Source organism: Sceloporus occidentalis, unplaced genomic scaffold (assembly GCF_023333645.1).
Source record: "Sceloporus occidentalis isolate IW3139 unplaced genomic scaffold, rSceOcc1.0.p SCAF_18, whole genome shotgun sequence".
Taxonomy (NCBI): Eukaryota; Metazoa; Chordata; class Lepidosauria; order Squamata; family Phrynosomatidae; genus Sceloporus; species Sceloporus occidentalis.
Genome location: NW_028316998.1, coordinates 13,267,501 through 13,279,204, shown reverse-complemented (window position 1 = coordinate 13,279,204; position 11,704 = coordinate 13,267,501). Strand labels below are relative to the sequence as shown.

General features: G+C 39.8%; 1 protein-coding gene across 1 annotated transcript; it reads right to left on the bottom strand.

The window, feature by feature from the left end:
- Positions 1–1,983: 1,983 nt before the first annotated feature.
- LOC149302674 (serine/threonine-protein kinase RIO1-like) lies at positions 1,984–10,127 on the bottom strand. The gene is made up of 15 exons (XM_089482333.1): positions 9,839–10,127; positions 9,590–9,659; positions 8,699–8,741; positions 8,309–8,401; positions 7,722–7,834; positions 7,392–7,472; positions 6,552–6,638; positions 6,211–6,348; positions 5,777–5,880; positions 5,452–5,558; positions 4,874–4,939; positions 4,446–4,565; positions 3,597–3,650; positions 2,865–3,014; positions 1,984–2,094 (listed from the first exon to the last, which is right to left on the bottom strand). The coding sequence occupies exons 1-15, from the start codon at positions 10,125–10,127 to the stop codon at positions 1,984–1,986; spliced, it is 1,626 nt and encodes a 541-aa protein (XP_089338459.1).
- Positions 10,128–11,704: the final 1,577 nt, after the last annotated feature.

Sequence of the window (11,704 nt, the reverse complement as noted above, 5' to 3'; positions counted from 1 at the left end):
AACAAAAAAAAAAACCCCGATGTTTTCATTTAAGCCGTGTGCGGCCGCGCACCCCTAAGGCCGGCCCTGGTGGGGGTTGCCCGGCCTCCTAGAGAGGCGGACACGGTCGCAGTTGCTGTGGGCTTAAGGGGCAGGTGCCCCTTATGCCCTGTGTTAATGCGGCCGCATAGGCCCAGTCAGTCCGGTCCTGACTGAGCCTATTTTAAGGTAGGTGCCTGGAGCTGCAGCTCCATCAGCCCCTACGTCAACCCGTCAAGCCCCACACTACCCTTCGTATCTGCACTGTGAATTGTATTGTAGCTGGGAGGCACATGTTCTGTGAGTACACGGTACAAGTGCAGCAGATACTGGTGTGGGGTTATTGTCCATATTGTCTCCTCTCCAAAAAACTGTGTTTTTTGTGATGATGTGGGAAAGTAGGTTTTTCTTTTGAAAGTAATCTAATAAATCAAGCCCAACAAGTATAGTTCTTAAAGGGTTGCAAACGCAAAATACAATTAGGAGAGGACTGGGGCCAAGGGAGTTAGATATGGAGGTAACCCTTTCCCTGAGCAAAGCTAGTTTTGCAGAGGAAAAAAAAAATTACTGTAATTCAGAGTCTTCATATAGGGTATGCATTTTACTTTGGTCAGTAGCTACGATACCATGGTCATATACCTCTGAGACAAGAAAAAAAACAAAAAACTATACATACATTTTTCAGGATTGAAATGCATAATACAGCTATCCTGTATCTTGTATTTGTACAACATCATTTACACTTGCTTTATCGCAAAACGCATCATGACAATGCAGAGTGGTAAAAAGCCAGAGCATTTGTGAGGTCAGGCAGTGATGTTGGACGAGAAGCCTGGCTCAGTCTCCATTCCAGTTCATCCCAAAAGGTGCTCGATGGGGTTGAGGTCAGGGCTCTGCATTGTCCAAAATATCTTGGTATTTCCTCTTCAACATACCAAGACATTTTGAACAATGCTATGCTTCCAACTTTGTGGGAACAGCTTGGAGAAGGCCCTTTTCTATTCCGATATGAGTGTGCCCCAGTGTCCAAAGCAAGATCCATAAAGACATGGTAGGATGAGTTTGGTGTAGAAGAACTTAACTGACCAGCACATAGCCCTGACTTCAAATCGAACATCTTTGGGATGAACTAAAATGTAGGATTGCGAGCCAGGCCTTCTTGTCCAACATCAGTGTCTGACCTCCTTAATGCTCTACTGGAGGATTCCCAAAGGAACACTCCATAACCTTGTGGAAAGCCTTCCTAGAACAATGGAAGCTGTTATAGCTGCAAAAAGAGTGACCAACTACATATTAATGTCTATGTACAGTATTTGATGTCATCAAAGTCCCTGTTGGTGTAATGGTCAGGCGTCCTAGTACTCATCCCATATAGTGTAGCTCATTCTTAGTGTCCAAACATAAATCTATCACATACAGCTAGTACAGCTGCATGGAGCGCAGCCTTTGGAAGAGTCATAGTGCCCCATAGACTCACCCCCATACCTACTGTGAATATTGAATATACCACGGATGGGGTTGAGGCCTCAGTTACTGTAGCAGTGATGGTGGCCCTGCTACAGTAACAGTAATGTTTCCAGCTGTGCCAACATTAAGGAGGCTATGCACCAACCATGCTTAAGGTTTTCTCAATTTATTACATGTCACAATTCCAACTGTTAAAAAATGTTTTTTCTTGATATATGATGCAAACATGTGACTAGTTGTTTTTATATTTAGCAATCATTTAATTGCTGGAACAGTTTTTAAAGGGTTCATTTAATAGCATTAATTCCCAGCTCTCTCTCACGCATGGAAAAGCCCAATATTTATGGCAATCGAAAAGATGCACTGTAGCACCTTTCTGTTGCATGTATTCAATGTGGCCCCCGGGAGTCTACACACAGTGTAAAAGTTATCTATTCATCTGTAAGATGAACGGACGGGCATCTCACTTCTTCTGCAAGGCAGTGCTTAGAAAATAATCTATTTGCCTTTCTTCATCTTTGCGGTCTTCTCTTTTCTTTTCTTCACGTGCTTTGGAATCTTGTTTTTCCTCTTCTCCCTCTGTGATTCTTTAACCATCTTCTTCCGCTCCTGTTGAAAAAGAGGGGAAAGCCATGGATTAAAAAGCTGGTCATTTGATATTTAAGACTGAAATGAAGTAAGGCATTACTTATCTTTTATACCATTTTATCTCCAAAAGGGAGCAAAACAGAAAGCTTGAATAAATAAATCACATGAATTTTTGAAAATCGGACAAAAAGAAAAAGCTATGTTTTTTTCGACATTGGATGGAAAGCGACTGATTGCGGATAAACCACAAACGTGTCGTAATAGATCTGTAAATCGCACCCTGAATTTGCACTTTTCTTGCAGGTGATATTGGTTTGGCTTCATTTGGTATGCAACTTACGGACCTCTCGTACTACATATAAGGGACGCTGAGAAAGGTAGTCCTATGAGCTAAGCACAGGATATATAATATATAATAATAATAATTCCTTCCTAGACATATTGATAATGCACAGGCACCAAATGTCAAAAGAGCTGTATTGATTATTTTTTAAGCCTTTTAGATCGGGGTTGTTTTCAATGTAGGTGTTCTAAATGCCAAGGAGTTTCAATAATTCTATTCTACAATAAAAGCAGAAAATATATGGATAACAGAGTAACGCAAAGTATTGGGAAGTGACAATGTCCAACGCAGATTAAAAACTTAATTGGCCCCCATGAGCCAGATGTTCGATAATACTCCTTTGAAAGAGAAACCAGGAGACACTTCTGGAAGCTTTATCTTTGCAAAAGAGGAAATTCCCTCAGTTATTAAGATGATGATGCATTAAAAAGGAGGTAACTCCACTAACCTTTTTATCAATTTCAGGTTGAGAGCTCCTGTCCTTGGGATGAACGTCCTCTTCAGAGTCCGATGTAGAACCCTCAGCACTGTCTGCCGCACTGTCAGAGTCTAATTCCCCCTCCTCAGCATCACTGCTGTTTTGGAGCAAAGATGGAACCTGAATGGAAACGAAGGATTAAATAAATTATCTGGAACAATGAAAAAGAAGGTTGCCTATAAACAGAACACAGATCTGCTGTGCAGGAGTACATGTTTTTTCTGAATAGCAAAGTATAGTAATGAATTAATGTATCTTTTAACAGAATGACTGCAGTTGGTTTGGTCCTGAAATAATTGTGATAACTGCAAACTCATTAATATAAAGATTAATCTTATTATTATACATTTGCTTTGGCGTCTAGAAATAACCACGGAAGCAATACCAGATGGTCTCAATTAAATTCCTTTTTTAATTTGTTTACATATTAATCCCCCACCCCATCTTCCTTGCCACCAGTCTCAACAACTTTCTTAAGACGTTATCATTTAGACAGTGTTGCTTCAATAACTAGCGATATAGCAGGAAATGGTTACAAGTCATGGCCACATTATCTACACCATCTCTACTAGCAGATGCACAAGGACAATGAGTAATTCCAATTTCAACGTAATGATTTGTGTTTGATGGTAAGTCCGCCAAGCGCAAGACTGTGGTTTAAGAATCCCTTAGAACAAATAAATGAAAATTCAACTATCTTACCAGCTCCACGCCAGACAAATCTTTCTTTAACCCAGTCACAGTCTGATAGAGAATCTACAAATGAATGGAAACAGATTGCTAGTATCATCCATAATAGTTGAAGTAACAGATAAGCTTGTTGCGGGGTTTTTTTTTTTGTGTTTTTTTTTAAACCTGTGCAGAAACAGCAAGAACTTGCAGATATAACAAAGGGTTGTAAATCTGAAGGCTTCAGGGTGGAAGTGGGTAACAAGAAGCTAGGTCAGGGCCAGACTTCCAACTAGGCATTTGCATAGTGAACCTAATTGTGTATATATATATATATATATATATATATATATATATATATATATATATATATATATATATATATATATATACACACACACATATATATATACACACACACATATATACATACACACACACTCTAGATTGTTTGAGCAGGGCCCTTCTTACCTGTGATTCTGTAAGTCAAATTGCTATGTTATATACTACTTGTTATGTCTTGTTTACCCAATGTACAGCTCTACTGGATATGATGGTGCTATATAAAACAATGTCACCAGTGGACATAGAATTGCCCATCTGCCAGGTGTTAAAAGTAAGTGCAGTGTATACTGTGCAGTTTGTGGGGAAAATCTGGGTAAAAGCTGCTTCATACACAAGTTGTTTTTTTGTTGTCATTCTATCTACTTTCAAACTTATGAAAGTGCAAATTATTCTCCAATAGAAAAATGTTCTACACATAAACATACTAAACTACAAATGTACATAAAACCGGTTTCCAGAATTCTTTGACAAGCACAGACACTCTTAGCATTGATATAAACATGTAAGCATACTATATATTGAAGGCTAGAAACTCACATTATCTTGTTGGATGTTTAGAGCCATGTCCTCCTCTTTCATATTCTGCATCAAGTGTACATCTCTCTCGAAGTTCTTCACCTCATTCAGCGTTCTGGGAATATATGCCTTCTTAAAAACCTAAAAATACAATAAAAAAGCAGCTGATATTTACTTAATAGAAGCACACCAGTACTTATTTACAGAAGATAAGCAAATTCCCAACACAGAGGATAAAAAACATACTTATACAGGTTTACAATTGAAGTGGACAATTCTGCCAAACACTGATTTACGTTTTAGCACACAGTTCATGCAGCCAAATTGTCCGTCCACATGGAGTGTGTTTAAAAACTTTCTAATTTTATAATTTGTTATTTATGAAAACACAGCTTACTACCCTTTACAGTCCTTTCCACCATTACTTCGAAGATGTGCTCGATACCAACCTCTTCATCAACTTTATCTTGACTTGATCGTTCTTCCTCTGTTCTTTGTACTGCCCTTTCAATTGCCTGTAAAAATAAACAATTTTTTTTAAAAAAGCATTTTTTTCACATTGGTACAAGTAGCCAGCTGTATAAACGTAATGTCTGTCAGGTCCTTCTCAATCAAAAGCATGGAACAGACAGAATTAAAGTGTCCCGTCTCATCATTATAGTGAACTGGTGAGCTGTATGTGTGCGGCGACCTCTAGTGGTAACATAATATATAACATTTAAACACCCTAATAGAATTTTAAAACGAAGTGTGGACTAACTCATAAAGGGAGTGTGCCATGTTTATGCTTATAAGCATTTTGAACTGTTAAATGTAGTAAATATAAAGAAGTGCCACATCTATTATTTATTATTGAGATGGGGAATGAAAATTGGTTGGAATTAAAACAGACAAGTCTACAGTGGAATGGATGCCTGCCCACTATTTTTTTAATGCACCATCCCAATAAAAAAATCTGGCAAACTACCCCCCCCCCCCAGTTTACAGTTTCCATGAACATAGTTAAGACAAATCAGAATAAGATTACCTTATCCAAATAGGCATCCATGTTGTCTGCAGTTATGGAAGGGTCAGTGACGAACTCAAAGAGCTCACGCACAGTCATCACTGCAACACCGTGCTTTACGAAGAAATCTGTTCCCAACGAAGGGTTGTGATTAGATATTTTTGGTATTACAAGCATGCACTAAGGCGTAGGTAAGCATTTTTTATATCACATAAATTATAGCAAATGATAACCTAAGATTATTCTTTTTTTTTCCATAGAACCCTTTTCATCTCTGAACCAAATCTTGCGGTAAGGATTGTGGCAGAAGACGGGATGGCATGTGTCACAGGAGTTCTACACTCACCATTTACATTGGCACAGTCTTTTCGCAGGAATTCCAAAGCATGCGGGTGATCGTGCTCCACGGACTGAGACACATCAATTATATACACCTTTCCGTTGTTCAGCCTAAATAAGGAAAACATTAAAGATCCCTTGAAAATAAAATTCTTCCTTTCAGTCTGTTATGTAAGTTCAGTATAGCTAGTGGTCTAAAACACCTCAAGGGTCTTACGTTTTTTTTTTTTAAATTAATACCACAAAACAGCGTATGAATATTTCATCAATAAAGATGCCTCTATCTATCTATATATTATATATATATACACACACACACACATATATGCCATTCTAATACATATTGAAGGCTTATTTCCAAAGCAGTATTGTTATTAGTGAAAAAGTAGCAAAATAAATGTCCGTTCACAACGCAAAGCAATGCAATATTGAGTCACTTACAGCATATTGAATTCACTAAGGTCCGCGTGTACAAGTCTGGCATCCTGGTACATTCTCCTCATGTAGTGGATGACATCTAGGTAGAGCTCTCGGGCTTTGGATTCTGATAAGGGAGCGTTCTTCAGAAGAGGAGCAGGACTTTGGAAAGAAACAGAAACACATTTCAGGAGAGACTTAGAAAAATGTGTATTCTGCTCGGTAAAGGTGGATATATACTGGTGAGGGCACTTTTTGTCATGGGATGAGAAGATGGAATCATGATTAGGCACAAGCACAAAAAAAAAACCCCATATCTGTACAAAACGAGCATTCCTTGAAACACACAAATTAAGGTTACTCACGTTTCGTTTTTACCGATGAACTGCATGAGCAGCACGTGGCTCCTTAGCATGATAGGCTCTGGACAGGGAATTCCAGCGGTGTTCAACCTGTAATGATTCAGAAAAAAAGCAGAAAAATGAACATAGAACGCAATCAGACAACCAAATTTCAATCCTGGAAGTATGTTCTAGCTGGATTCATTGAAGGCAAGTTTTCAGTCAAAAAGCTAAACCAGCTAACCAAAAGCTAAAAGAGAGTATAAAATTAGTAAGAAGATGAATAAAATAAAAGTAGAGGGTCGGATCTAGGTACATAAATATAAGATCCTGCTTTGGCTGCTAGATGGGCCATACTAATTGCCAGTATCCTTGAGAGGGTGTTCTTGTCTACATTTAAGGAAAAAAAGAACAAAAAAAAAACAAACAAAAAAAAAAAGAAGCACTTGAGGATCTTCCATTTGGAAACTCAGTTCAGCAGGGACCTCGCCGTGGGTTTCTGAAAGTCTAATTGTTTTGCTATATGCTGCCTGTCATGTGCTGTTTACCCCATTGTAATGCGACGTGGAATACGACAGCGTTCTATTAAACAGTAACAATTTCAAATAATAAAAATAAAAAATCCCATTTGCACAAGATGTGTATAATAATTTTGCTGAAACTATGAAAAGGTATATACCTTAGCTTAGTTAGGCATTATGAAAGGAAAATGTACATTTTATTGGCGACTGTATCCACAGACTAGTGAGCAAACTAAAGAGGCTATTAATAAAAGCTTGAAAATTTAAGTTATGACAAAAGAAACATTTCTTACATATGAATAATTATTTTAAAAGGGTGATTGTAGCACTCGTCCTTACTTACCTTATTAAGTTCCTCATTTCTTTTTCCGCCCAAGTTTTCACCATTTTCCTGGGGTTCCCTTTGCAGTAACCGTGCCGGAACCTTCAATGTAAAATTAAAATAAAAAGACATTACTTAAAAAAGGACAATAAAAAAAAAAGCTGCTGCCTATAGATATATGGTCCAGATAATATTTCTAGAATTCACGGAGCAGCTTAGATCCCCCAAAGCACAACAAACCGGGTTAAGAGGTGCGGGGACTTTTAACAAAACCGGTCAGCAGCCGTGATAAATGTTTGCTTGTGACTGCTAACAAAATGTTTTTTTTCCCCCCAGAAATTCTTGACTCACCTGAATTCTCCACTGACATATTTATCACGGTCTTTAAACATCAAAATTGAAGTCTTGTAAATCTTGATTGCTCTGCTCTCTCCGCAGGAAGTGCTGGCGTGGTACACGTTGGCCTAAAAATCAATACAACGAGGAAAAGACATACTGAATAACCTCCACGAGTGATTAAATGTTGTAGTTTTAACCAACATCACGTTGGGGATATGAAATGAAATGCAGCCACATAAGTTGTTCTAAGACCCCCACATAATAAGAGCAGGGGGCATCAATGTAAAGAGGCCAAACATGGAGTGATCAGCAAGAACTTGCAAACGGTTCCCATGTTTGCTCCAGACGTGCTTAGTATGGTGCACAATTATAAAAATTCATTATGGTTACAGTATAATGAAACCTGTGGCTTCTGACCACGGTGTAGAGCAGGGGCGTCCAACGTGCGGCCCTCCAGCTGCTGCAGGACTACATCTCCCATACTCCTCAGCCAGCCCCTTAGCTGAAAGAGCATTATGGGAGATGTAGTCCTGCAGCAGCTGGAGGGCCGCACGTTGGACGCCCCTGGTGTAGAGTCACAGCGTGAATGAAGAACGTACCTCTTTGCCTGTGCTGATACAGCCATTGATTTCCGATATGACCCCTCTCGTAAGCATCTTAAACAGAATCATTCTGGTCCTTGGATCCAGCACCTAGCAAACATCCAGAAACAGGGTTATGGTCAAAGCAATGAGGTGGGAATTCATGAATCCTTCATAAGCTCCTTTGAGCAGAGCCCTCCTTATGGCATCTTCTTATGCTATATACGAATTATGTTCTGTCTATCCTTTGTACAGCGCACAGAAGCTGATGGCGCCATATAAACTAAATAATATTCTTGTGTTTTCAGTAGTGATTGCTAATTTTTACGACGGGAACCTGTCGATGGCCTCTGCAAGGGCGGCTACGGACGGTAACTTCACAAGCAACAAAACATTAATTAAGAATACCTGTTCCACGGTCGCTCGGTCAGACTTATCTTTAACTCGATATCTGAAAATAAGACATAATGCGATGAATCATACTCTGCAATAATGCTAAACATTTTTTTTTTTTGCAAACGTTACTGTAGACGGTAAGGTGAGTTAGTTTTCCTAACGTAGGGTAACGTTAAGGTAACGTAACAGATTCGATTACTAGCCATGCAATGCTGTTAATACCAAAAGATTAACCTTTTCAGTTCTCTCATTTAATGTGTTCTGTTCATTGTTGTGGGGGGGGGGGGGGGGGGTTTAAAGTACCGTATTTGCTCAATTATAAGATCACCCCCCAAAATTTGAATATTGAGAAAAAGGTATTTCTTGTTTTATTTCCTTTTTTTTTTGCCAACCTGCTCCCCTAGTTATGCACATCTGACCCCAGGCTTACCACTCTGCCCCCAGATATGCCTTATACCCCCATATGCCACTCTGCACCCCCAAACTTGCCCCTGTGCTTCAGACTCCCTGGTGTCTAGAGGGGGCAGCCAGTAAACATCTGTACAATGCCCGGCACTTCCACCGGGACTTCTAGGAATGAGCGCCGGAAGATCATGTCACGCCGGCACTCTGTCACGGAAGGCCAGGCAGAAGCGTCAGCAGCAGCGGAGGCTGTCTGCACGCATTGTGCGGATGTTCATCGGCTGACAGACAGGAGGATTCAGGTCCCCTGCAGCGCTGCGGGAGATCAGGATCTTAGTCTAAAACAACCTTGAATACTCTGAAAAAACCTTGTCTTACAAATACAGTACAATCCCAAACTGTAATACAGAACAATAGCAACCAGAGTAATTTATGTTGGCCTCATCGCTTTTACCGTTAAGAGAAAAAGGTTTATATATTGTCAAGGTAATATTTACATACGTGTCTGCCTCCTTTTGCCGGGATTTTTCAGTGACTTTATTCATTACGCAGTCAGAAAGGTTCAGTCGACCTGATGAAGAAAAAAAAACGGTTTCACATAGTTTTTTTTTTTTCTTTCAACCTAAAACCTGCATTGCGTAGGTTCTGATTATATATAATCACATAAAAAAAAAAAAGCACAACAAGAGATGGTGTCATACATGCGCATCGCGATCTCATAAGCCTTAGCCCGGCTACCGATAAACTCACCTAAATTAATCTTATTTTCGTATTTCTGCAACACTTTGTCTGTGGCAACATAGGCTTTAGCTGAAGACTTGTGTGTTTCCTGCTTGTTGGCCTGTGGATTACACCCTCTAGTACCAGAATAGAGTTTGGTAAGATTTGCACCGGTTCCTTCCCAGTATATATAGCCGCCGTCATCGTCGTCATCATCATCATCTTCTTCTTCTTCATCATCATCATCTTCTTCGTGCTCGCCAGACTCGTGGATAGACAGCTGCTCTTTCTTCATAATGAAGGCATCGTAACTCTCCATCTCATCACTATACACAAAACATTTAGAAGGGTAATTGGGAAAGTTCCCAGAAACAAACATCGTACATTATAGGAACATGGGGGGGCTTTTATAACCGAAGCGCAACCATTGCCTGAAACTACGTATACTAGTATACTGCCTTCTAGATTGTAAGCTCCCGCGGGCAGGGCCATCCTTACCGCTTATCTCTATAAGTCATGTTACTTACGCTCTAATTGTTTAGCCATTGTACAGCACTGCGGAATATGCAGGCGCCATATAAAACAATAAATTATAATATATACTGATTAACTTCTTTTAAATAAAGGAAAACTTTGAAGCAAAAATCCCAATGTGCCATTTAGCTCATTTTCGAACTTAAAAAAGCTTAACTCTACAGACTCTGTTGTAACAGCGCTACGGAATCTGCTGGCGATATATATATATATATATATATATATATATATATATATATATATATAATGTCTACCGTCATGAAATGTGATCCCAGGGGTATGGGTAGGCTGGCTATGCATGCGGACTGGGCTTCTATATTTACATCCAGAGAAGCTATTTACTAATGCTCGATGCGTGCAGCTAACGAAGTGCCTGTATAGCGATCAGGTGGGTTTATTTGCAGTATAGAACTTCAATGCAGACCATGTCAGTGCGAAACAAATACATTTAACATACATGTTTCTATAGGTAACAGCGATCGCCAAGCATGTGACTATATACCATTTCCATGTAATGGTGACACATGGCAGCCGCTCGCTAACACATCGAGCCATAATCATTAATCCAGAGCGAAGCAGCGGCTTTCCATACTAAAGCCCGGGGGCTACAGACCCCCGAGTGTCCACCAGTCCCCGTACCAAACACCAGCAGCCCGCCCATCATCACGGAAATATAGCAGGGCTCACCTGTCCAACTCAGCCGGCTCGGTAGCCATCTTGGAATACTACAGTACAGGCTCTGGTACAGATACGGCCCTCAGAGCCTGCTCCAGTTGTTTGGACTACGGTTCCCATCATGCATTAGACCATGCGCGGGGCATGATGGTAGCTGTAGTTCGAAAAAGGCTCGCTTGTTTAACTGTGAACCAGTAGGTGTGTGAAAGCAGGGCGAATTTACTAACTAGCTGTTAACTTCAAAATGGTCTCAATATTACAGCTCCTCCAGATTTATACTGATATTGTTAAAGGGGGAGCCCCATGAAAAGGAAATATGTGTCATCTCATTTTGTTCAAATAAATGTGGCTTTCATCAATGTTTGAGGTCATATTTTAGGTTACGTTCACTGTTTAAACCCCACACTGAGATGATTCTTTATGGCAAAGCTAATGAAGTAATTTTCTCCATAGACGTTCATTAGTCACAGGGTCTGGCTGGGTGGTTGAGACTGAGGCATTCTATTTTTTTTTTACTACAAAGCAATATGATAAGGAGTCAGGGAAATTCTATATACTTCTAACATACCGTATTGGCTCGGATATAGGCCGCCCCCGTATATGGGCCGCACACTAAAAGTTTGGTGCTTTTTAAAAGAAAAAGTTTTTTTAAATAGACATGCTGCCACTCTGCCCCCCCGAGATATG